The sequence below is a fragment of the Epinephelus fuscoguttatus genome, linkage group LG11 (assembly GCF_011397635.1).
Source record: "Epinephelus fuscoguttatus linkage group LG11, E.fuscoguttatus.final_Chr_v1".
In the NCBI taxonomy this organism is placed as follows: Eukaryota; Metazoa; Chordata; class Actinopteri; order Perciformes; family Serranidae; genus Epinephelus; species Epinephelus fuscoguttatus.
Genome location: NC_064762.1, coordinates 29549593 through 29575697, shown reverse-complemented (window position 1 = coordinate 29575697; position 26105 = coordinate 29549593). Strand labels below are relative to the sequence as shown.

Here is a 26105-nt window from a genome sequence, read left to right as displayed (position 1 = left end):
TATTTGCAGGCAGTGAAAGACAGTAAGAAAAGGTGATTTATAGATCTATCAGATGGTGAGATATTAAATGCCAAATCAACGCTGAATCACATTGCTGTTCTCTGTGGGTTTGATGTGTTCAACATGCCGAACCTTCCAAAATCTAGTGATGCCACAGCAGGAACAAAACATCTGCTTTGACTTTAGTAATGAAAGTGTAGCCACAGGTTTAGAGTCTGATGTAATCTAATCTAGTGTTTGACATGTCACTGTCAGAAAAGCACTGATGCAAATAACAAAATGAATGATGGCTTAATTTCATTTAGCTGCTTCAGTTTCAAGGTCCTGCGATTGTTCATGTTGGCTCACTGTCACACTGCCACGACTTACTTGCACACTTGAATAGAACAGAGCCATCATAATGTTACCAGTAACACCTGTACTTGACAAGTTATAATACTCTACTGTGAAAAAAGGCCCATTAAGATGTTGATCAGTCACTTTCTGTACCACCTGAACTCTGTGACTAAGTCAGATAGCACTCCCAACACAAACCTTTGGGGGAAAAATAGAAACATTATTTTTGTTCCCAGCAAGTTGCATCTACAAAAGTATTTTCGTGATCTCATAAATGTCTAGAGTTTGCCCTGAAATGAAATGTGTGTCTGGGGTGAAACACGTCTCCACTTCCTCCCCGTGTACAAAAATGAAACCAAAACATTCCACACTCAGGCGCTGCCATCTTGCGTTGTTAATATCATTTGGAGTGAGAGTCTCCGAAAAAGTGATCAGGAAGTGGAGTTGCAGTATCAAGTTTTTGCCCATACACCTATCCAACTCAATTACGAGCAGCGCTATTGATCGCGAAAACACTGATTGACACACACAGCTGTCAATCATGACGTCAGACTCCCTTTTTATACTGTCATATAACTAATTACAAACAAATGTATTAGAAAAATGAACACTTAAACATACATCAGCATGATAAGAACTACCTCAAATAAAAGAAACCATCTTTGGGAAAAATGTATTTGACGTGTGCTTTGTCCATTCAGCTAACGTGGAGGGCGGGGTTTATGACCTATACTGCAGCCAGCCACCAGGGGAAGATCGAGATGTTTCGGCTTCACTTTTTGAGAGCTATCATACCATCCGTCTTTATATGCAGTCACTGGGGGGAATCCAAATCCAATATTTCTATCGACTGTAATAGGTATTCTAGTAACATTATAAATACAAATGCAGCTCTGCTCACCACACCTGTAGCAACAAAAGTGAAACTTATCAACATGAACTCTCAACATGGTGCAATAGATGGTAACTTGATCTGTGTCTGTGCCACCATGAGAAAACCTTAACGAAAAGTAGCCACATCGGGTTTGAAATCATACTCATTCATTATTCATTCATTCATTTTCTGTAACCACTTATTGTGTCGGGGGTCACTGGGGGCTGGAGCTGATCCCAGCTGACATTGGGCGAGAGGCGGAACTGGAAAGGGTCACCAGACTATCACAGGGCCAACACATGGTGACAGACAACCGTTTACGCTCACATTCACACCTACAGACAATTTAGAGTCACCAGTTAACCTGCATGTCATTGGACTGTGGGAGGAAGCCAGAGAACCCAGAGAAAACCCACGCTGACACAGGGAGAACATGCAAACTCGGAGATATTAAAATTAGAATAGAATAAAATGAATCAAAATATACATACAACTGTACACAAGTCTTACAGTAACTGTTCAGTCTAACATAGAGGAGATGAACAGTAGTTGGTTTAGTCAACAGACAGATGGTTCGGCAGAGGTTGTACCCCTGTCATGTCCCCTATCCTGGGTTTGTGTTCTGCAACCCGCCTGAGTTTTCAGGCCTGAATCATGTATAGTTTGCTGAAGTAGCCTAAAGGAGAGGACTCATTACAGAGGGGAAAGAAATCCTGTCTTTTTCCTCATTTTTCTCTTCTTTTTTCTGTTTCCAAAGGTAATTTTGGAGATCGTTACTTTGGCACCGACGCTCCATCAGACTGGTGCGAGAGTGATGAAGGGATGGACTTCTGAATAGAGAGCCTATCAGGGACGTGGAGCGTTGTTACAGAAGCACTTACAGCCATGAAAACCCTGAAGAGACTCTCCTTCATCCCTCGCCGCTCATCTGCTCCATCGACATCCTCCAGACCAGGGAGGTGATGCTTTAATAAACTGCTTCCTGTTCCGAACAGAGTTCACTGTTGGGTCAGCGCGATTACTGACGACGTCAGTGAGAGCTCAGCAGAGATTTCCATCTGTGCCATTCCCCATTCGAGTTTACAGCCAGTTTTAAAGGAGTCAAAGTGTTGGTCAGCTTTGGCACCTTCTCACCCAGTTGTATTAATTCCACTGCAATCTCAAAAGGAGTGTGCTGCAATGGCCACCAATTTAAGCTGCATGTTGCGAGAGAAAACTGCTCAATTATCATGTAAATATTGTTGAGTCATGTGTTTTTGTTGCTCAAGTGTTGAAGTTTGAATTCATGTACTGTCAGTTTACTGGAAGGGCCTTAAAATCTTCAAGTTTCTTTCAGGATTTTGCACAGTGAGTGTCTCTGCCTTTAAATATTGTAAATAAATCATTGGTAAAAGTTAGCTGGGAAGATTTGGCTAGAGCTCGGCTCAGTTTTAATCCTCAATTTTAACAGCAGTTACGAAAAAATGTACTTCATAGTGTCAAATCGATCCGTCGATACACTGCTACGTGTCTAATCGGTAATTATCTAATCATTTGTTTTGCACAAAGAAACGACAAACATGAAATTACATCTCAACCTTTATGTCTAGTCTCTATCACAAGTATTGGATGTTTAGGGGAGGAAATTTCCAGAGTTAGACGTAACTTAATTTGCCACGTAGCAGTGTTGTGTAATTTTAGCTTAAAGCTTTCAGTAAGAATTATTGGTGTATTGCAGCTTTGCTCGGTTGATGAAGTTCCAGCTGTCCGTACTGTATAATGGTATTACCTCAGGCGACTTTCACTGAAAGAAACAAGGAGTCATACTTGAACAAGAAGACTGACTGACGGATGATTAGAGGAAACAACCATATATTGTTGGTTATATTTGTTTTATCTGTTAGATTTTGTTTTTATCTCATTGTTTACCACAATAATAACACAGAGCCATTGTGTCCGTTCAAGTAAAACTTACAGTCATAGGAAGCAAATAAGAAGCAAATATTTAAATTTTAACAGCTACTGAATACCTAATATTGCAATTTAAACACCACTGAATTGAGAGCATTGAAATATTTTACCCTAAAAACCATTTATCTGAATTAATTTGTTCAAAATTAATTTGAACAAATTAAATTTTTTTTTTTTTAATTATAATGATATATATTTTTATTTTTTTAATTTCCCAATGTTTACAAATTCAGATCCAAAAATTCAAGTTCCATAATTTCAAAAAATAGAGTCAGGTTTTTTAAATTTGATGGATAAAATTTAGAACTAAAAATATTAAATAAAACATCAGTCAAATCCAATTGGTCAAAACATTCAGGCTCGATTGCCTATCCTGTGCTTGGTATCCGAGATGTTGCTATTTTATTTTTTTTTTAACTTGAATATTTAGATTTGAATTTCACCAGTTGACTTTGAGCATGCAGATTTTTTTTTATTCTTAAAATTAAAATGTTAAAAGAAAAAAAAAATCAACTTGAAAAAAAAATGTATTAATTTAGCAGTGTTTCAATTTCACCATAAAGTATTCAGCATCTGTTAAAGTTCAGTTACTTATGTCTCTTATTTGCTTCCATATATTTTCAACGTGCTCAGAAAAAGTGTCATTCCTTTAATTTCTTTTTATTTTCCATGAGTTGAAAAAAAAAACAAAAACGTCACATCACAAAACATTATATTACTTAGCTTTAGCTGCTAATTAAGTCATCGTATAGCTTTGTATTGCGTTGCTTGTCAGACTTTGTGTAGAAAGCGTAAGTGTAACAATATCGCTTTCAATAGCTTGTCAGCAATATCAGAAATGTTCACATATGGGCTGACAAAATTTTAACTGACCAGGAGACCAAATGACACCAAGTGTTACTGCTAGTGGTCTAATGTCATGATTTGTAAACAACTACAGCACTTGTGTTAGCATAAGTTAGGTATATTCAAATTAACTTAAAGTCCCAGATTTTTTGTTTTTTCCCCATATATAGAGAAACTGACTCATATGGGACACTTACATGTTGTGGTAATTTTGTTTGCCGCCCTTTTTTTTTTATGTTTTTATTTATTAATTATATTGTTTGCAGGGATTCTACATCTTCACATAATTGTTTTGCATTACTTTGCGGCCATTTATCCAAGTTACATAAACAATATTTTGTTGTCTTAATGTTTATAACACTGAAGTTCTGCAGACGCAGTCACTGTCCAGATCATATCAGGTTCACTTTGACAACAGGCCTTATGCTATTGACAATTTAGGACAAATTATGACTGCATTCTTTCCAGGTGCTCCAGTGCTACGTGCTAGTGTGTATGCTGTCTTTACTGACACACAGTGATCAAAGAAGTACCCAAATCTTTTGCTATGAGTAAAAAAATAGTAGTAGTGGTAGAAGTACTCCATCCTGCATCTAAAATATCTAAAATAACAAAAACATAAGCATTAAAATACATTTAAAGTACCGAAAGTAAAACGGATGATGATGCAGAATGGCCTGTGTCAGAATAATATAAATTACAGGATTATAATTAGTGATGCAACAATGTGTTCATCACTTTAATGTTGCAGCTGCCCAGTAGTTTAATCGTTATTAATACATCAGTTATTAGTGTGTAAATGTAGAGAAGTGGAAGCATAAAGTATCATAAAGAATTATTTAAGTAAAGGTCAAGTATCTCAAATTGCTGTTTAAGTGCAGTACTGAAGTAAATGTGCTTAGTTTTATCCCACCACTGCTGACACAGCTAGTTGGAACCAGTCAGTTATCAATGGTGTTAGTTACACCTTTGCTTTTGTCAAATGTCCACCAAGAGAAAGGTTTACGTCCAGCTGTATTTGAGAGCACATTACAATTACGATAACATTATCTACTGTCACTTTGATCTGTACTGTATGGCACAGTATATTTTTATGTGGAAGCTTGAAACCTCACATTAATTACTTACTGTACATGAAACTGTTTTAGTGTGCGACGGATGAATTGTTTGCACACTGGATATTTGTCATAGCAGGAAAAGCACAGGTGTAACTATTAACGCTAATAATGACTCAGTTCACTTTAGGCCCCAAAGTAAGCCATGCACCAGTACACCTGAATGGGATGCAGCCATGATTAATGTTACTAGTTACACCAGTGTGTTGGCACGTGAACATGTGCTTTGTGAGAAAGAGTTCTTAGTTTCCTTTAGTTTTGTTTTCACAATTTCCATTTCACTTGTACAGAATAAAAATATTAACTTGAAAGAACTTGTAGTTTTGTGTCTGTGATTTTATTTAGTGCTGGGGTTGCCCACAGGAGGGCAGCAGGCTTCGACCAGGCTTCGACTTGGCTTGTTTACAGAGGAAGTGACGCACACTGCAGTCTTAATGCTGCTTTCCAGGACTGTAGGAAATCATGGGTTCATTTTCTGTGCTTTCTAATGAACAGAAAGGGCGAGGTAGAAACAAGTTTGTGCACTCTTTTCAGACAGAGCAGCTACATGCACTCAAAATAAATAATTTTAAGAGTATGAAAAGAAGGGTACAACATTTGTTTAAAGGGTCAGATTGCATTCAAGATGTAGACTAACAATTTAACCCACTATCATATGGTTTTGTTGTTTTATTCACTGCTATGTGTAAAATAATTTTAAAAAATCTGTTAATGATGTTTCCTGATTTAGTAACATGATGTAGTATCTTGTACTTGGCAATTAATATGCAAGGAAATTAATTTGACATGGTTTATGTCTTTGGATAAAACTTGGAGTACTTTTTTTTAGTTTGTTTACTTATTAATTTCATTCATTTATTAAATTATAATAATATACATTAAATAATTATAATATAGGAGAAGAAGGAAAATAATGACAAATAAAAATCAAGGATTACTTCTATGTCAGACTTCATCAAACAAACATCTTTGAGTAAATATCTGCTGTTGTGGATTTCTTATTTGTCACAAATTTAGGAGACTCAAAATAGCGTTCAGTTTCAATACGAAAAACAACTTTAATAAGATTAAAATGCAACAATAGTACACACTTTGTCATCATCATTCATAACAAGTGATAACTTTTTTTTTTTTTAACCTTCAATAATAATAATAATAATAATAAGTGTTGTTTTGCACAGTACAGTAGATAATTAGTAAAGTCTTTGAAGTAATACTGTTTGATTGATTCTGGAGAAAATGTGACCTCATTAATATTTAAATTGCACCAGGACAAGGGTTCAACACAAAGCACTTCACGCTTTTTACTCGGATGGTTTTTAGAGGCCACAATTCGGAGCAGATGCGGGGACGTGAAGGCATCACCAGCAGCACTCAGTGAAGCCGGGCTCATTCACAGGCATGTACGCGTTTAAATCACATTTATTCATATTATACTAAGTATTAATTGACGTTGAAGTTGAGGTGCAAGCCGGGACAGTTGTGTTTGTGTGTAGGTAGCAGCTTGGATGTCTCGTACAGTTAAATAAACACTGTGAATAATACGGTTAAAAGTTACTTTGGTTTACAACTTGTTAACGTTACAGACGTAAAGCTAGCCGTTAGCTATAAACAACCGGCTGTAACGTCGTTAACGTTAATTAAGACGCAGCACTTAACTTGATGTAGGTTTAGCTCAGCTAGGCTCAGACAGAATCGCACTCAAAAACTTCACAGTTTAAAGTTTTCGTGATTGTTTGTCAATAAACTTATACATCAGAACCTCATTTTGAGTTTTACCTAAATTATTTGAAACCACTCTTTAATTCGGCTCTGACAGAACTCACAGAGAAGGACGTAATTTAACTAAAAATTAACTTTGAATCGTAATATTGTAATTGCGCAGTTTCATCCAGTGGGGGTGTTAGCCAGCAGCTTAAGTGGACAAGACGTTAAAGTATGTACTCAAAGTGTTGCTAAATGAACTCTCATTGCCAAAATGGTGAAAGAAAGCATGCTAGCTGTAAAAAGGTTAGTATATTATATGTTTAGTCAATGATAGCCACCTCTAAGAAGCAGACTACTTACTGAAACTAATTGACATGCCATAATTGGCAGTACAACGGCGCTTATTTGCCGGGTCGCTTGATTTGAATCACATTGCCTGCCGGTGGGCGGGGTGTGTTAGTGGGAAAATCCTGTTTTTGCAGTCTCTTTAATGAGATTGATCTGTTTTTGTCTTCCCAGGACGGAGAATGGCGGCCCTGTGGAGATCCTACCAAGTGCTGATGGCCAAATACCCCTGGACAGTGCAGATAGTGACTGCTGGTAGGTTTCACATGCACATGTCATTTCCATAACACAGCAGACAAATTTCCTAATTAAGTTATTAATCAATAAGCAACTTAATACGTGCAGAAATACAGCTGAAGTCACTCTTTGGGGAAAGATAAAGTGTAAATAACAGAAACAGGGGGTTAAAATGTTCAGCTGTTTGTCACATTATATGACCTTTGGACCAGTTTACAATGTACCTCAGTTTCAGAATCAACAAAAAAGACCTTTGAACCAAGTGACCACGGTCTGTCTTTTCATGTTTCCTAATCAATATCAGCTTTGAGATGGATGGAAGGTGACTATTAATAGAACAACTAATTTGAAAATAAAAGACCCTTGCTGATTACAGGACTTTCTCGTTTTTCTCAGACAAAATTCACACCTACAAGATGCCTGTTTTGGTCCTGGTGACCTTGTTAATAAAGTTGCCATGCAGATAATGTATTTTCTACAAACAAAAACCAGCATATGCAATCAGACTAACTTGAAAAGATGCTCCAATGACATAATTATACGCACTAGGTTTAGGTTTTTACATTTGAAGAGTAAATCAATCATCCGTTAACAAGAATAACAAAAAATTTAAAATAAAAATCACTGTTAGCACTTGTAGAAACTGCAACAACAGCTCCAACAGTCTTTAATTTATTAGAAAGGAAATAAAGCCTGTAGTTCAAGCAGTTTCCCAGAGAGCCTTTGGAGAACACTTTCAGGAAATAAAACCCCCGACCTTTGACCCTTTTGTCCAAAAAAATGTGTAGAAATTTTTAAGGTCACTTCTCCTTCAAAGTCGGTGATATGTAGGACAACATGTTCAGGTTTTATGAATCTGACTTTATCTTTATATGCTACTTCTGCAATATATAACTCATCCCATGTCCAGAATTTCTGAGCAGTTGTTTAATGTGCAAGTGTTTGAAAAATGTACCTATAAGTGTAATAGCTGTTAGATCACCACTAGATGGAGACAGTGCTCATCAGTAAGATCATTCTTGAACAGTCCCACAGTGGGGAAATTTGTAGAGATACAGCAACAAAGGAGACAAATGCAATAACAAGAAGCATCAGCACGATATTATAAATAAATGAACAGTTAAAAAGCAAAGTATAATTCCAATTGACTGAACTGATGCACATCATTTGCCAGGATTGACAGAAGTTCTGTACTTGAGTACAATTTTGACATGCTTGTAATTTTCTTGAGTATTACTTTATACTTCTATTCCACCACATCTCAGAGGGAAATATTGTACTTTTTACTCCACTGCATTTATTTTATGCCGATGATTCTTTTTCCATAGTAAACATATGATATGCTGTTATGATATGATGCAGTGCTATACTGCTGATGTGCCTAGTAGAATACAAAGTACCTAAAATTGGCTCCACATTGACAAACTACAGCATTAAAATGCTCTTACTTGTATTCAATAGTGATAAAAACAAAATTCATTCAATTTCCATAACTACTTGTTGCGTGGGGAGTTGGAGCCTATCCCAGCTGACACTGGATGAGAGGCAGGGTGTAAGAGCCAAAACATGTCATTCCACTCAACAGACATTAATTGTATTTACTATGCATGTACACTGTGTGGCGCTGTATTGATGTTTGGAACATTAGTGTATAAAGGTAGGAACAACATTGTTGACGTCTGGTGTTTCATCCTGGAAGAGCAAAAGGTTTTTACCGCTGTGGTGCAGGACAGTGGGCGATGTGCTGTGTGTTCAGTTTGGATTAAAGATAAAGAAATGGACATTTATTCAACCTGTATTGGTGGTATGATTAAACATGTTGATTGTTTGGCAACTGGAACCTGCAGATTGTTGTCTTAACACAACCAGGGAAGCTGTGGCATCTATCGAGGCTTAGCTCCTACACGGGGTACACCCTGGACAGGTCACCAGACTAACACAGGGCTGGCACTTAGAGACACACAAGCATTCACGCTCCCATTCAGGCTTAAGGGCAATTTAGAGTCTGGCCACTCCTCTTGTCGGACTAATACAGACCTCTCATTGAGATTGACTGAGTGCAATAGGAAGCACAGTGACTGATGCGACCAACAAAACCAAACGACTTTTAACTTTATTACAACAAGGATGTTTGAGCGGTTTAATAGACATCGAAGTGCTGACGATACTGAGTGAAGCTCCTGAGCTCTCTTGGTGCTTCACTTCCCATCAGGGAGGCTTGAGTCAAAGTGACAAAGTATTTATTGCTCACAGGATGTACAATTGACATTTTTTGGTGAGTGCGTGTCCACCTTTGTCACCCTAACTAGCTTTATTAGTTCTCCCATGACATTTTAAGCAAAGGTTGGCTCCTGTTCAGCTGGGTCTGTGCTATGACACATGCCATTTAAACTGTGGCATGTGGGCTGCAGTGGGTGGCATTATGTTAGTGGGGTTTTCCACCTTTATTTAAGGGCAAAAGATCTTCACTGCAGCATAAATGGTTTGATTTACATTTAAGATCAGAGAATGCCTGCAGTCCATTTTGACTATCCTAACTGAATATTTAGTTTAAAATAACAGGATTTAACTTGTGTTGAAACAATTTTGGGGCATATAATATAGTATAATAGTATAATATCTGCAGTTTGAGATGTGTCTTCTTGTTTCCATAAATTTGAATTGAGCATTTTAGTTTAACACCGTGCATGCTACTCTTCACACAAACATCAGTCCCTTTGCTCTTGGTCTATAGTGTCCACTGTGTGTTTGTTGTTGCAGTTTATGTCTTTTTGAGCGTGAGAGTTTTAGCAGCTATCAGGTTATTGTGACGTCCTTAGATCGTAAACTGGCCCTTCCGTCAATCCTCCTTCCATTACGGTCATCCCTTTGAGATTTCACAGGCTTGTCTAGAGTTCAGTCAGTTAAATCCTGGGGCAATGAAATCCTGATCCTCGCACTACAGCACTAAATATCACTCTGAAAGGAGTTAAATTGACAGCTGTGGCTTTGTTTAGTGCACTTTAAGTTCCACTAATCAATACTTTGCTTTGCCAATGGATCAAATGGCTACGTGTTATATGAAAGGTGTCATTTGTAGTGACAAGCCCACAGAGAATTATCAGCTGTGTGCTACATGCCCCTACAGCAAAACATAAAATGTCTTCTTGGCTGCATTGCATTCTGGTCTGCTGATGCTGATGTTTTAAATGTCCTTTTGTTAACATGGGAACTTACAGCATTATTATCCCCGTTTATAGCACCATAGTCACACCAGAGAAATGGAAATGGTACCTAAAGTAGTTATATTCATCATGTTATGTGTTTGTTGTAGAGATGAAACTGTATGAAAATTTCATGTCACATTTGTAGTGACTGGGCCGCACAGTGTTGCAGTGGATAGCACTGTCACCTCACAGCAAGAGAGTTCCTGGTTTAAACCTGGGGTGGGGGAGCCCTTCTATGTGGAGTTTGCATGTTCTCCCCGTGTCAGTGTGGGTTTTCTCCGAGTACTCCAGCTTCCTCCCACAGTCCAAAGACATGCAGGTTAATTGGTGACTCTAAATTTTCCATAGGTGTGAATGTGAGCGTGAATGGTTGTCTGTCTCTATGTGTCAGCCCTGTGATAGTCTGGCGACCTGTCCAGGGTGTACCCTGCCTCTCGCCCGATGTCAGCTGGGATAGGCTCCAGCCCCCCGCAACCCCCAACAGGATAAGTGATTACGGAAAATGAATGAATTTATAGTGACCAAAAATTGCTGTTATCAGTATTATTACAATATTATTTAAATGTACCGTATAATTAAAATGTGATGAAAATGACAAAAAAGCATTGATACATACACTATCACAATATATATGAATATAACATCTACAGGAATAATATCACCTGTATAGTACCTGTTCAGTATCTGATTGTCCTCCAGGGTCTTTGGTGGGTGTCGGTGATGTCATATCCCAGCAGGTGATTGAGAGAAGAGGGTTGGCTCATCATGACGTGCCGCGGACGGCCAAGATGATGAGCATTGGTTTCTTCTTTGTGGTAAGAAGTGACCTCTTGACTAGATATAATGATAAGTAATGAGTTTGGCAAGTTTTGTGATTATCTAATTGATTCTATTCTGTCATAAACAAAATAAGTGACACACTTCTCTAAATATTCACAAAGTGAAAGAAAAAACTTTAAATGATTCAGCCATGATGAGTGAGTTCAAATGGTCTGTGCTTGCAGCTGTGATACCACATGAAAATGACATACATTTGACAAAGAGATAAATAATGAAACTTTGATTATTGACTCATTTACTGGCTGTCTAACACAAGCTCACAGACCTAGTCAGTTGATTTCAATAGGGCACTGAATACTGAAATGAAAGGTTGCAGCAGATACAGTATAATCTGGACACTATAGGTGTAAATAGGGCATTGATTTTTTTTTTTAAATAAAAATATGGGCTTTGAGGGTGTCTTTTGTAAAACATGAGAAAGAGAATGTGAAGCAAAATGAAGACATTAATGGAAAAAAGTTACATTGAAAGGCATCGAAAATGGAATTTGTAGATCTGTAAGTAACTTATCATCACATGCATTATGTGCGTACATGCTTACCCATGTTGCATAGAGTTGCTTTATGCCTTTGTGTGCACATTCACTCATTCAAGTCCTTTGACAGCTGCACAATTCATTTTGACATCACTGCAGCGTAAGCAAAGTTTATTTATATTTCCATAATCGTCTTACGTTCCGCCAATCAGCTGCCTTGTCGTTTTAAATTATAGAAAAAACAGCTCTTCAACCACACACACAGGAGTCATGTTACACTAAGACATGTTTGCTCATTCATCTAGGGAGGCACAACTGTCTCATAACTCATACATCATGTATCAGTCTTCCCCACATTAATAATGTATTCATTTTAGTGGCTTGAATTCAGTCGTCAAAGGAGTGAAGCTATGGACAGAAAACCTTTGAGGCTTCTTTAGTGATATGTAGTTAACTGGAATGTTTGTCAAACAACAACAACAACAACAACACATTAAAAATTCATATTTATGAGAGAAGAAGCTGTGTAATTCATAATTTCTGTGTTTTCTAACAAAGGGTCCAGTAATCGGCAGTTGGTACAAAGTTTTGGACAGACTGGTGGTCGGAGGAACTAAAAGTGCAGCCATGAAGAAAATGCTGGTGGACCAGGTGAGAAAAGCACTCCTCTCTTCTTCTACTACCTGTTGTTGCTGGGTAAAGGCAAACTAAAGCAACTACAGTGCATTCAGTAAACAAAGAAACAAAAAGGAAAGAAGCTCAGTGATAAATGATTCACACAAACTACTGTTAGGGCTCAGCTCATTAATTGTGCCCAACTGGGTGGATGATACAATTTCCCCATATGAGGCTGACAGATGACTCTTTGTTGTGCTGACGGGAGGAAACTCTGTCGAATTTTGTCAAGAGTTTGGGACGAAGCAGACTGTACAGTTTGACTGTTTCTCCTTTTATTTGCACTTCCTGTGATTCCCCCTTTCTTCCTCCCTATACAGCTGATGAGCTGTGAGTATGAAGGACCAACAGGAGTCTAACCCTTTTTACATAAATTTAATCATTGTACCTGTTGTACTTATTTTTTTTAATGGCATTCATATTATAAATGAGAGATGACCAGATGAAAATGAAATTATTACAGTACATTTCAAAGTAAAAAGAATGTAGAGCACAATAAATCAGGGCAGTGACATCAGTAACATCTTTTGCCCATCTCCAAAATCAGTCACATTACTCCCAAATTAGCTTCTTCAATACCAACAAATAAGGCACTACATTAAATGCAATTCAGAGTGAGAAAAGATCAAACGAGACACAACAGTTATTGAAAAGCATTTTATTATGGTAACAGAAAAACACTCACTCAGTAAAATCCATATTTCTCATTTCTGCTGATATTTAACAGCTGACACAGCATAAAATGCCCTCCATGTGAAAGAGAAATAGGAGTTAGAATTAAATGTATTATTGAGGATAGAAATGGGAAGTATATCTGTATGAGTAGCCACATTAACAGTCATTTATTGAAAGAATTTGATTGGAAAATAAACATTAGCTTTTTTTTTTATAAAGGTTTATGTGGGATGACTGGAGATCATTTCTAGGACTGTCCAGCACAGCAGGGATTTTGACAAGATATAAAACAGGAGACTGAAAAATCATTGAGAATTACCATCCCGATGGATTCTGTGTTGATTTTAATTGGAGTGCTATCCCAAAATGAAATGGGAAAAGACCAAAGATATAGGCTACATACTTCTGCTGATTGCTAGAGGAATGATAACTGAATTGGAGAGGAGCATTTTTCACCCACCCAAATTCATGGACTCATAGACTGAAACAAGTTTACACAAAGGAAAATTAAACCGCAAATGCAGATCAACATATTTCTGCAAAGATGGGCTCCAGTTATGTTGGACTTGGACTATGTTACAGTGAATCATTGCTGTGTTTTCATTGGCTTTTTAGCTCCAAATGTGGGACTTCTGTAGCCACCCGTCGGTGTGTTACTATTGGCTTTATTGACTCCAGATATGGGTGTTTTGTTGCAACCTGTCGGTGTGTTTCCATTGGCTTTATAGGCCCCAAATGTGGGTGTTTTGTAGCAACCAGTTGGTGTGTTTCCATCCACTTTATAGGCTCCAGATGTGGGTGTTTTATAGCGACCCGTTGCCGTGTTTCCATCAGCTTTAAAGGCTCCAGATGTGGGTGTTTTATAGGAACCCATCAGTGTGTTTCCATCAGCTTTATAGGTTTTAAATGTGGGTGTTTATAGCGCCCCATCTGTGTGTTTCCATCAGCTTTATAGGTTTTAAATATGGGTGTTTTATAGCGCCCCATCGGTGTGTTTCCATCAGCTTTATAGGTTTTAAATATGGGTGTTTATAGCGCCCCATCGGTGTGTTTCCATCAGCTTTATAGGCTCCAAATATGAGTGTTTTGTAGCAACCTGTCAGTGTGTTTCCATCAGCTTTATAGGCTCCGGATGTGGGTGCTTGTAGCAACTCGTAGATGGGAATGGTAATGTTTACATTACAGCATACATTTGCTACAATCTGTTATAGGTTTTATCATTAAATGCATGTACAGTAGATGCTAAAATTCGTCTAAATTCTTTGTCAGATAATGTAAAAAAGAGAGGAGGCTGGTGTCCCCTCTTTATTCTGCCCTCTGGTGTTTGATTCAATCAAAGTGCAGCAGGACAAATGTAGAACAAGACTTCAGAGCTTTCAACATCTCCCCTCTACTGAAATATTTACTGAAGCAAAGGGTCCACTCCTCCGCTTGAGTAGCTACATGGTCACACTGTACGCTGCTCTCCCTGCCTCTATCAACTGAAGTACCATTGAAAGATCTGAGGTGATGTGGCATCCATCTGCGTCAGACCTACTTCAGGCCATGAAATGCATAAAATCCACTGTACAGTAAATATGTTTTTTTTTTCCATCATTCTGCTTCAGTTCATGCATCTGATCTTTTCTTTAGCCTCTAAAAAAGCCTTCATGTACTGAGGACACAGCTGCAGAAATGGTTTCTTTTGTTTGAGCTGATCCACTGAAGACCTGTTTTGTTGTATTTATTTTGTTAAGATCACAATAAAAGTCTGAGTTTATGTAACCTGTCACACTTCCAGGTGACAGAGAAACAAATCTGTTGGCCAAGATTATTTTGTAGAAATGAAATAAACTTAAAATGCCCTAATTATATGGTGTAAAAAAAAAAGTGTAGCTTCACTTCACTATGTATAGCGAGTCCCTCTTTTCTTTAATTAAGAGAAACATCACAAAGAACCTTAAATGATCTAACTTAAAAACTAGACAGTTTCAATTATAATTTTAACAATTAAGAGTCTATTGCATTTACTGTAAACTGCACCCAATGAAAATGTATCATTCTCTTAATCTTAAATAGTAAGTGTTCAGATTACTCAGATAAACCCTGAGTTCTTGCAAAACGTCTTTCTAATATGTGTGAAATTGTGGGGGGGTTTTAAGCACACAATATGTTTAATTATTATGTATGAACTGTAGTTCGAACATTGAAATTCACTGTGTTTTTATGTGTCTTTGTAGTTGTGTTTTGCTCCGTGTTTCCTGGGAGCTTTCCTCGGTATCTCTGGTGTTCTGAACGGACTGACGGTGGAGGAGAATGTCACCAAGCTCAAGAGGGTGAGTTAGTGAGTTATTTCTATGTCACATCATTGTGTATACCTGACAATATGACTCCCCCTGTGTCACAGTATTTAGCCGTCAGCACTCTCAACTGATGGGTATGATCCTTTGTGCTTTCTTTTTTGAGGAGTTTGTATTTTACCTCATATGCTCTCCAGAGTTTCTGACGCAGTTAGGTGGACCGGACGCCCTTCATTAGATACAGTATGTGTTTGCCTGACTCCCTCCCATACACCAGTGCTTTATAGGAAAGGTTTCAGCCCCCAAACACCCAGAAACAAGCATTTATATTGTTATCCTTACATCATTAGGAGCATTCCTGTGTTGCGTTACTGAGATTTGAAAAAAATGCCGGGTGACGTTGGTTAGCTGAACCTGAAAAAACTCTCAGACTGTGGTTCAAAATACTCTCCACTTTAGGTTAAATTTCACTGTTTGACCTGATCTGTCCTCTCCTGATCTTTCCTCTATGAATGTTGTTTTAAAGGTGAAGAGGTGTGTACTCCTCTAGAGCCTGATGGATGTCGGTTTGGATAGTAAACGTCACTGAAAATAGGGCTGAGTATTAGTACTCGATACTTTTAAAGTATCAACCGAAATAACCTAGTACCAAATACCATCGAACTGTCAAATGATGGATCATTTTTACACCGGGGGTCTAATCCCAAACTGTCCCAGTTCCCCACCACATGACCAAACTTTCTGTAGCTGCTGTCTCTGGAGCTGCTCTCCTCTCGGCAACCAGTCAGTTCAACGCCTGCCCAGGTAATGTGAGCTAACACAGCAATGCTAACAACCAACACAGAGCTGTTAAACAGTCCCAAACGAACTCACAGTGACATGGAAACAACTCGACTCTGTCGTTAAACCTGTTAATAATCTTAGGGTAATGTTAGCTGTGTGATGCTAACAGTTAGCCGTGTCACTGTGTGTGCAGCGGGACAGACTCTCTGTACCCGGCGTGGAGCTCACACTCCTGCAACAGCAGCTGCAGCCCATTCAGTCTGTGGTTTGGTGAAGTAGAGTTCGGCCTGTTGACAGCATTGGAGGTTCAGTGTGCCGAGATGCTATGAAAATATTAAAGAAGTATAGTACACGCCACTCCATTCACATCATTGGTATTGAATGACTCTGTTGGTATCTTTATCATTTTAAGGGTTTTGGTATTGGTACTGGTATCGTAATTTTTAAAACATTACCAAGCCCTACTGATAAAGAAATCACTGTAAATTAAGATAGACGCATTTAAAACTTGAATTATGAGCAATAACATTGAAAAAATACATAGATTTTTTAAAAATTCCAGATAAAAAGTTGTAATTTTGCGTACAAGTAAACCATCTTTGCCTGTCACCTCTTTTCTTCTTTGTGGTTTCAGCTGCAATATTGACAAAACAAGTCATGAAAAACCCATTTTTGTATGTTAAGTCGGTACTGGATTCCCCTTTGTTATGATTTAACTTGATATATATTTTATATTGATACTTAAGACTTGACACAAACAGTATTTAGTCTGTATGAACACAGCCCAAGTAAATGAGAGTACACAGAGAGGAAGTTTAGTTTTCATCGTAGCTACAGTATCTGACCTCCAACACTCACCTCTCCTTATTATTAGAAACTATTTCCTGTGATGGAGGAAGAGGCGAGAGGGGAGGGGGGGCTGTGGAAATAGCTGGGGTGACTCATACCTTCATATGAATGTGTGTGTGCGGGTTTGTGTGTGTATTTGTATGCTAGGTCAGAGCTAACTGTCATTTTGTGCCAGCTGCTCAAACGTCCGTCACCGCCTTGCTTACCCAACGTGCCGCTGGTCACCATCAATTATTTACAAAAGGAGGCGCGTTGGACCCGAAAGGCCGACCTGGTAAATGTCAGAAAGGACAGAAAATAAATGACAAATGTGCTCATTACAACAAGGCCGCCTGGCATGGAGGGAATGTGAGATGAAAATTAATGGAGCCGCTCGCCGAACAGGTTGCTCTGATTGTTAAAGTCTAACACAGGTCCAATCAAGAACTACTTGTTTGCCTATTAACCCACCTGTTCTTCTTGTCTGTCTCCGGTTTTTAATCTGTGACAGAACAAAAACCTCCAATAGCTGACACTGTCTATACTGCATGCTAATAATAATCAAGTGTAATCAAGTGTGTGTGTGTGTGTGTGTGTGTGTGTGTTTTCGTATTTGCTACATAATGAGGACCACAACACATTTGTAACTTAAAGATCAAGGACATTTTGGACAATTGGGTCATTTTGGCCGTACCTCACTGCTTCCCAGGCCTATTTTAGGGCTAAGTTAAAATTAGGTTTGGGTAAGGGTAAGGTACTCTGTTGTGATAGTTCAGCTTAGGGTAAGGAAGGTAGAGAATACATTTTGTTAATGAGTGTTCTCAGGAAGATAGAAGTCCAGGGATGTGTGTATTCATACACACTGTCAAACTGATCGTATTACATGTATTTAAAGATGTCAGTATGATAGGTCTGGGCAATATGGAGAATATCAAATACCACAATACTTTTGATCAAAATACCTTGATATGGATATTGCGACAATATTGTAGGTTGACTTTTGGTGCTTGGTGACATTTTTGACAGATTGGTAAATTGTAATCCAGCCTGTAAAACCAAGAAAATACAACACTTTAATATGACGATATCCAAATTTAAGACAATATTTAGTCTCATATCTTAATATTGATAATATTGATATATTGCCCAGCCCACATGGGTACAAGATTTGCTTGATTGCAGAGTCTGGTGCAGATGGACTAGTTTCCTGTCTCCCAGGTCTGTACTACATGCCAATATTATGTATGTATTATAGTCACATCAATTTTATTTACATAGCCCACACTACCAGTGTACCTCAGATGGTTTTACAATCTGTAGAAATATCGATCCTTAGGCCCTCATTTCAAATATGATTAAAAAAAACAAGTCTACAGTCATGCTAGCAGTTCTGTGAAGCTGTACTTTAGGCACCTAAATGCTACCACCAACATGCTAACACACCCAGAGTCATGACAATGCTAACATGCTAATGTTTAGCATGTATAATGTTTACCATGTTCACAGTCTTAGTTGAGAATGTTACAACGTTTGCTTATTAGGATTAAACACAAAGTGCACTTGATGGAAGTGGTTTTGCAGGTATTTGCGTAGAAATCAAGGTAGTGGACAAATCAAAGGTTTGATATGATGATGGCGATAGGTGAAGAGTTAGTAGAACACCAAATTATTACTATTACTTTACCTTACCTTGTCCTAATATCTTGTGCAGCTCATCTTTGTGCATTGCATTGTGGGGAAATAGTGTACACCAACAGCACAGTCAGTCAAAAGTCAAGTATAGTATGTATACTGACATCTCTGAACATACTTTTTTCTGTCAGTTTTCCACTGAGATGACTTCCGAGAGCTTTAGTCAATTAATTGATTGAAAGAAAAAATCTCAGGCAATAAGATTTCCTGATTTCTTTGTCTTGTGTAATAATAAACTGTTTTCTTTTTTTTTTTTTTTTTTTTACGTTTGGACTTTTAGATGGAAAACTTTGATGACATTTTATTATCAAATTGTAATGGGAATTCAGTTCCACAGTTCAAGTTTGGGGATGACTCAGCATATGACTCATAGACTCAGCAATTAATCAGTTACTTTTGAAAATAAACAAAAATAATAATAAAAAAAAAAAGATTGATAATGAAATTAATTGATAGTTAGCCCTGGAACACACATTGTACACAATGAGGAGGAAATCAAAGGACATGAATGTGGTGAGACAGCTGTGAGGAAACAAAAACTCAATAATTGAAACTGTGAAACTTAGATATATTGAACTTTCTCTTTGTTAAGTTTAATTGTCCAAAAATCACAGTTTAAATTGACATTTGTTGTCATGTATCATTTCCTGTCCAATTCACATGCAATAACTTCTTGTGTACTGAACTGAAGACGGTTTACAACCAGCTTAGAAACCCCTGAAAGAGCTGAGAAAGGTCCGGTCTTCTGTAGAGTGTGGGGGGGAAAGATTTTGACGTGTCTCTGACGCAGCGATCAGCAGAGGTAATTTCACCTCAGGTGGCAAAGTAGCTTGTTTGGCCATAATTAGAAAACAGTTTCACCCTGAAACAAAAAAAAAAAAACCTCCAGAAAAAAGACTGGAACATTGGCTCGTTGTTTTTATATGTCGGGACATAAGAGGTGACCTTTAAGTAGATGACATCGGAGATTTTGTGTGGCAATATTTTGTGTGTGTGTGTGTGTGTGTGTGTGTGTGTGTGTGTGTGAGACAGAGAGAGAGAGAGAGAGAGAGAGAGAGAGCTGAACTCTCATATTTGCTTAGGGGTTGAAAAGTCTGGATTTACCTCCCTTGGTTTCATCATTTATCGAAAACTCATAGAAATTTCTAAGTTAAAGGAACTTTAACTGGATCACACAAATTTTGCCTTTTTATTAATACGTTTTTATTATTATTTTCACAGCAATAATAGCATATTTTTCTCTATTGTTGGGCCCAGTGGTGGAAATTAAGTATGTTTACTTGAGTATTGTGGTTAAAATCCTGGTTGCTACAGAGCAGCTAGCAAAAGTGTGAACGTAAGAACTGTGCGTGAGGCAGTAATGAAATCTGAACACAAGTGGTCAGCTGGAGACACATGATCGGCACAGGTATGAACAGTGATGTGTCTCAGCTGTCCACTTGTGATTTGATCACCCAAAACCCATGTTAATACCATGTCTAAACAAGGCCTAAAAGAGAGTCTGACAACAAACCAAACACTTGTAAAATTTGACTTAGCACTTGGTAAAAACAAGCACTTGTTGTACATGCACATTAACAGTGCACCTGCCCCGAGTTGTTTCTTTGCAGCCCGTTTTTTTTTTGTTTTTTTGTTTTTTTGCAGCTGCTGGCCGCAGGGCTCTCACTCAGTACTGGACCAGTTTCAAAAAGTTCTGTTCACATTAGTCGCTGTGACACGAAAACATGGTAAAAAGGGTTGCAGGTTGGAAAAACATTACTCTTTTATTGCTTAAGCTAATGTTCTCTGGCTCTGCTGGCAGCTAGCCTCCATGTTTGGGGGTTTTTAAATGCACAAATGTGTCCTCAGTGTGAATGGTCACCATTAAAGGAAAATTAACTTTTCCTATACTACAATATGACTAGAATATACTGTATCTATAGGGGGTTGATAGAGATGTCGATCATTGCCAATTACTCAACAGTTACTTGGAACATCTGCTGATAATTTTGGCTATGAAACTTCCATCCTGCATTGTTTTGGACTGAAAATCCGCAACAACTGGAGTTTCAACACATCACCATTTCTCACTTTGTCCCCCACTGGCAGTCTCAACTGTTCAGTAATGGAAAATGTTGGAGGGCTTAACCTGAGACCTGAGTAGGAGGCTGAAAGTTTCATAACAGAGGTTTAAATTTCAAAACAAACTCAACTATGAGCAACTTCTGGCCAACAATGATTGTATAATTGAGTCAGAAGTCTCGAATCAGAGCCAATGTGTATCTGTTTTATCCCGCCAGGCACTAGACATTGAAATGTTCCTAAAGGAATAGTTACCTTTCACATTAATGTGCACCAAAGAGGAATTTCTTCCAACTTTCATCTATTTTTCAGTCCTCAGAAATAAACCAAGAGTTTCAAGTGGCCCAGCAGCTGTTTAAGTTTTGTACAATGTCTACTATGTACACATATGTACAGAAGACTTTGTATTAGGGCTGCACAATATGTCAGTTTTTATAGTCTCTGTGATGTCAACTTGCACAGTGAACACTGCATTTTGAACATAGTAACAAGTTACAACATATCAACTTACATTCTGTCTGTAGGTGCTGCTTTGTCTAATTTGCACCATGCTGTTAGCTCTCTGGCCAGTTAGACAGAGCCCTCGCCAGCAGCAATTGTCTGATTGGACGGAATCTGCAATTAGAGTGAGGTTTATTAAACTAGTGCCGCCGTACTACTCTGCATGGTTGAAGGAAGTTGGAGGAAAGTTTGACAAATCAGCTGTCTGGCAACATTTGCATACAGGAGAGACGACTAGGCACTGGGTACACTTTAATATCTGTTTATTTATTGCAAGTAATATCGGTACCGTAACATTCAATACAATGGCATATTTTTTTCTCACATAAGTTTTCTCTTAAGACCTTTGCACTAAGCTACTGCGAGCAACTTTGTGCAAAGAACTAAGAGAAATGTTCATGAAGTAATGTACCTCAACCATGATCAGTTGGCAGGTGACTGGTCTGTGACAGTGAATGTGAAATAAGAGATATAGAGAAACAGATAGATAGATAGATAGATAGATAGATAGATAGATAGATAGATAGATAGATAGATAGATAGATAGCCCCTGATTTTAAAGTGACTAATTATGATGCTGATATCATAACTTCTTAAACTTTGTTCACAGGACTACACAGACGCCCTGATCTCTAATTACTACGTAAGTTTTTCCTCTAGTGTTTGCCATTTTACCGAAGTATGCTTGTAAAGTTAGTGTGTCTCTGTTTTGTTAAAATTAACTTATTGATTGGTATACATTTGTGCTTGATCGCATATTATCAGCAATGTCCCAGTTCAGTCTTAAAGATCGGTACTGTGCCGATCACAGCATTCTTTAACTGATTGGGATCGGCTGCACTGAGCTAAACAGAGCCCCATGCAATCATTTGTTTTACGTCAGCTGTCACACAGGTGTTTTTTCTTTGGTACTGTAGTCTGTGCAAAAGATGTGCACACGACTAAATTATACACTCAACAGAATGCAGTTTATTCGGGTAACTCAGATAGTGGCTGCACCGAAGCAACAAACGCTGAAAGAAATACCCTAGAGAATTCCCAAGAGACAGTGAAAAGGCCAAAAAGATTAAAGGGAGAGTTTGCAGAGCTATTCAGTTGTCAAGCATCACTTTAATTTTAATGTACTTGAAGTTATCACTGTTCAACTGTATAATCTAGGAAATTAATAACTTGACATCCCTACATCATATGAGTAAATTGGTCCCCTGACTGTTTTATGTTTGTGTTTCAGCTATGGCCCCCCGTCCAGATTGCCAATTTCTACTTCATTCCTCTACACCACAGGTAAGAGTTTATGGCTTTATTAACATACAAACAATCAGCTGCATTGATGACATGTGAAGTCTGTGTAAAGTTAAAAGAACAGGGATCCAAACAGTGTATCTGTCTAGCCTGGAGAAGTCTTGAAAATATCATAATGTCTCAAAATGGACCAAAGATTTTTAGTTTTCTTGTACACTTGCAAAGCAACACAGTTTTCTTGAACCATGTTTCAACTGAAAATTTCCTAAATTTCATAAGAAGTAGCATTATTATTGTCTTTAAAAGCTTTAAATATACCAAATATCAAACACGTAAAATTTCCTCCTGCTTGCAGGTTGGCTGTCGTCCAGATTGTTGCTGTTGCTTGGAACTCCTACCTGACCTGGAAGGCCAATAAGATGTGAAGGATGATAACAAGTCTGGCCTGTCTTGTTGTTGCTGTTGTCGATGATGATGATGATTTTACACTCATTTGTAGTGTGTGTGTGACATGGGCCGTTCTGGTCTAACTTACTTCTCCTGATATTTCCAATGTGTAAAGCTGTGACTGACTCACTTATAAAGGTCGGGAGAAAGTGCTTGTCTACTCTGAATGACAAATTCACACTTGAAAGTCAAACTTGCATTTGCATAAATGTCCGTGAAAGTTTGTTATTTATGGAAATGGGATCTGGCAGTGGTGCCACGGTGTAGCCACACATACGCGCACACACTCATACATTAACACTCACTGGTTGCAAAGGAAACTTTTCTTATCTTTTAATGTATTGTTACTTACTTGAAATCATGTTAAAGGATCATTTGTTACAGGTTAATAGCATCATGTTTAGTCTTATGAAGAAGGAAATGTTCCCCTGTGGTTCTCGTTTTCATCCGCCACTCTTTTATTATTAATTTTCAGTACGTTCCAAAATATGCATTCTACAATAATGTATTGTAATTAGCATATTTGGTGTACTCTCATGTCTTTACCACTTCATCTATGCACTTCTACTTTAGCAACTGTTTTTCTACATTTCCCAGCAACAACCCTCAGGAAAGGGCAAGAAATCTGTTTAGACTTCTGCTATGAATGGCCAGAAAGTGAGCAATGCAAAAGTGGCAATGCATTCTGGTCTTTTGAGGCTTCAGTGAGTGAAGTAACAAGCATCAGTTGTTGGGTAAAAAAACAAAACAAAAAAAAAACATGTCTCTGCGCTTGCTTTTCAATGCTGAAGGAGTCACAACAAAACCTGATGTTAAAAAAATAGTTTGACATTTTTGAAAATGCAGTTATTAGCTTTCTTGCTAACAAATGATACCATGCTCATATCTGTATGATAAATACAAGGCTGCAGCCGATTCGCTTAGTTTAGCACACAGACCGGAAATAAGTGGAAACGGTTAGCCTGACTCTGTCCAACATTAATATGATCTGCCAAACAGCACCTTCAAGGCTCACTAATTTGTATGTGACATCTAGTTTGTTTAATCTTTACAAAAACCAAAGTGTAAAAAACGTCAAGTTGCTGTTTTGTAGTATCATTTGCTGGGCTGTTGGTGTGTTTCATTTGCACTGGGAAGTCAGAATTTCTTACATCCCATTTGGAAATTTTGACTGGAACGCCAGTCGGATTTCTGACTTGGAAAGACAGAGGAATCTCACCAACTCTGACCTCAAAATCCAAGATGGCTGCTCCAAGCGTCAACAGTTTTGAAAGTTGTTGGTTAGTACTTTTGTATTTTTTGTGTCTCATTACATCAGTTGCACACACAGTCCTGTCCAACTTCTTTCTATGGACATGTTGCCACAGTCTTTTCATGCGCAAAATACAGCGTTATCTGTTGTTATCAACTGGTATAGCTAACAATAGCTAAACTGGTTAGAACTGGTATTGCGAACAACATTAGTTTTCTGATTTATTGTACAGGGACGTGGTCAACTTGTGTGAAGTCATTCCTAACTCCAACCTCTGGTGTGGCATCATTCCCAGCTCTGATGTCCGACTTCCGAGGTAAATGGAACGCAGCATACCTCTCTTGACCGGGTGCAGCAAATTCCTGGGGTCTCTGCTTGTTGCTTGGCAACTGTGCTTGGCCAAGAAATAGTCCGTGACCCTGTAAAACTGCAGTTATTTTTTTGTATGGATTAAACAAATGAGAACAAAGGATATGAAGTGTTAATCAGTGAGCTTTAAAGGTCCTCGTAGACTGATTTTGGTACCTGTGTGGACTGAGCCAAGTGAAATGCGTCCCCTTTTTCTCTTTGTGCTAAGCTAAACTAACTGGCTGCTAAATCTAGCTTCATATTTTCTGTACAATGAATGAATGAATGATGGAATGAATGAATGAATATTTTATTTTCATGTCTGGACATTTACATGACCCATCCCACATGGGATTATACAGACACATTAAATACAACAAAACAAACATTCCGGCTCATTGGACACACAATATCTATACATAAGCCTCACACAAATAAATCATACTCCAGAATATATACCAACCTATCAACACACCCACAGCCACCTAACCATAAAACAAAACAAAAGGGAAAAAAACAGACTTGAGAGTGCTATTAATCTTGAAATATACTTTTCAGTAAGAAACCAAGTGTATTTTCCAAATGTCAAACTACTCTTTTAAGCAGTCCGTGTCACTGAATCATTTTCTGTTAAACTGTATGGCACTAAACAACAAAACAGACCCATGACTTCATTGGTGTACCGACAATCGCTGCTGAAGTGTCAAATTTTTCTTCACTATTCAATGTCAATTGAATCTTTATACTCAAAATGTGCACATTTTTAATAACAAAGGCTGTCTCTGGTGCATTAGCCAATAAAGTTTTCCATGAGGTGATCTCAATGGTGTGTTTGACCTCACTAACTTTTGTGGCCAACTGCTGGGTGGGGTTTGTTTGTTGGGAGATGTGGAGGCTGCTGAGCTGGGCTGTCAACCAAATTAACTGCACACTTTTTTTTTTAACACAAAAACACACTTGAGCTGTAATCAAGGGAAAAAAGCAGAACATTACTGAGGAATCCATTGAAAACCTGCCAAATAGCCTCTTCCCTCCTGAGGGATAAGAGCCCTCCCCTGGAATCCATTTTTGATTCAGCACCAAGGCTCGCTGTGTTTTTAAAATCACACTGTGTTACTTTAATGAAGACACAGTACAGTAGTCTTGTTAGTACTGCCAAATGAACACGTGGCATGATGGAGCTGACACTGTGTTTCGGTTAAAGTCGTTACAGCAGGACACTGAGTATACACCAGTAATGGCATGAATGTTTTCTGCTGAGAAACAACTATTGGCCAGTGTTGATGTACAGATTGTATAATTTATGATAGTCTTTAAATGTCCGAATCCAAATATGCATAAACAAAAGTAATAAACTATAAACCAACAAATGACAACAAAATAAACTACAT

The 26105-nt window shown here is 38.0% G+C and overlaps 2 protein-coding genes across 5 annotated transcripts in view; both read left to right on the top strand.

Annotated features, from left to right (window-relative positions):
- si:ch211-243j20.2 (uridine-cytidine kinase-like 1) overlaps nt 1-5426 on the top strand; it is a 35386-nt gene extending 29960 nt beyond the window's left edge. Inside the window, exon 15 of the mRNA XM_049589881.1 lies at nt 1968-5426. Coding sequence (XP_049445838.1) covers nt 1968-2044 — 77 coding nt within the window. The 3' untranslated portion in view covers nt 2045-5426. The remainder of the gene's footprint in view (nt 1-1967) is intronic.
- Nucleotides 5427-6399: 973 nt separating this feature from the next.
- Nucleotides 6400-25540, top strand: mpv17 (mitochondrial inner membrane protein MPV17). 4 transcript variants are annotated; one of them, XM_049590550.1, is made up of 8 exons: nt 6400-6520; nt 7348-7428; nt 11316-11431; nt 12490-12582; nt 15501-15596; nt 22036-22068; nt 22657-22709; nt 23023-25540. In XM_049590550.1, exons 2-8 carry the CDS (start codon nt 7356-7358, stop codon nt 23090-23092), a joined length of 534 nt encoding a protein of 177 aa, XP_049446507.1. In that variant the 5' UTR covers nt 6400-6520; nt 7348-7355; the 3' UTR covers nt 23093-25540. The 4 variants fall into 4 exon arrangements, with proteins under 4 accessions (XP_049446507.1, XP_049446508.1, XP_049446509.1 ...); XM_049590551.1 differs by having other exon boundaries at nt 6454-6524; XM_049590552.1 differs by lacking the exon at nt 6400-6520 and adding an exon at nt 6529-6613.
- The last annotated feature ends 565 nt before the right edge of the window (nt 25541-26105 follow it).

Excerpts from the sequence above, each read along its gene's own strand:
- mpv17 (XM_049590550.1), top strand. The coding sequence starts at position 7,356 with ATGGCGGCCCTGTGGAGATCCTACCAAGTGCTGATGGCCAAATACCCC. Across the intron at positions 7,429-11,315 it reads AGTGCAGATAGTGACTGCTG|GGTCTTTGGTGGGTGTCGGT; the intron begins GTAGGTTTCACA and ends ATTGTCCTCCAG. Across the intron at positions 12,583-15,500 it reads AGAAAATGCTGGTGGACCAG|TTGTGTTTTGCTCCGTGTTT; the intron begins GTGAGAAAAGCA and ends GTGTCTTTGTAG.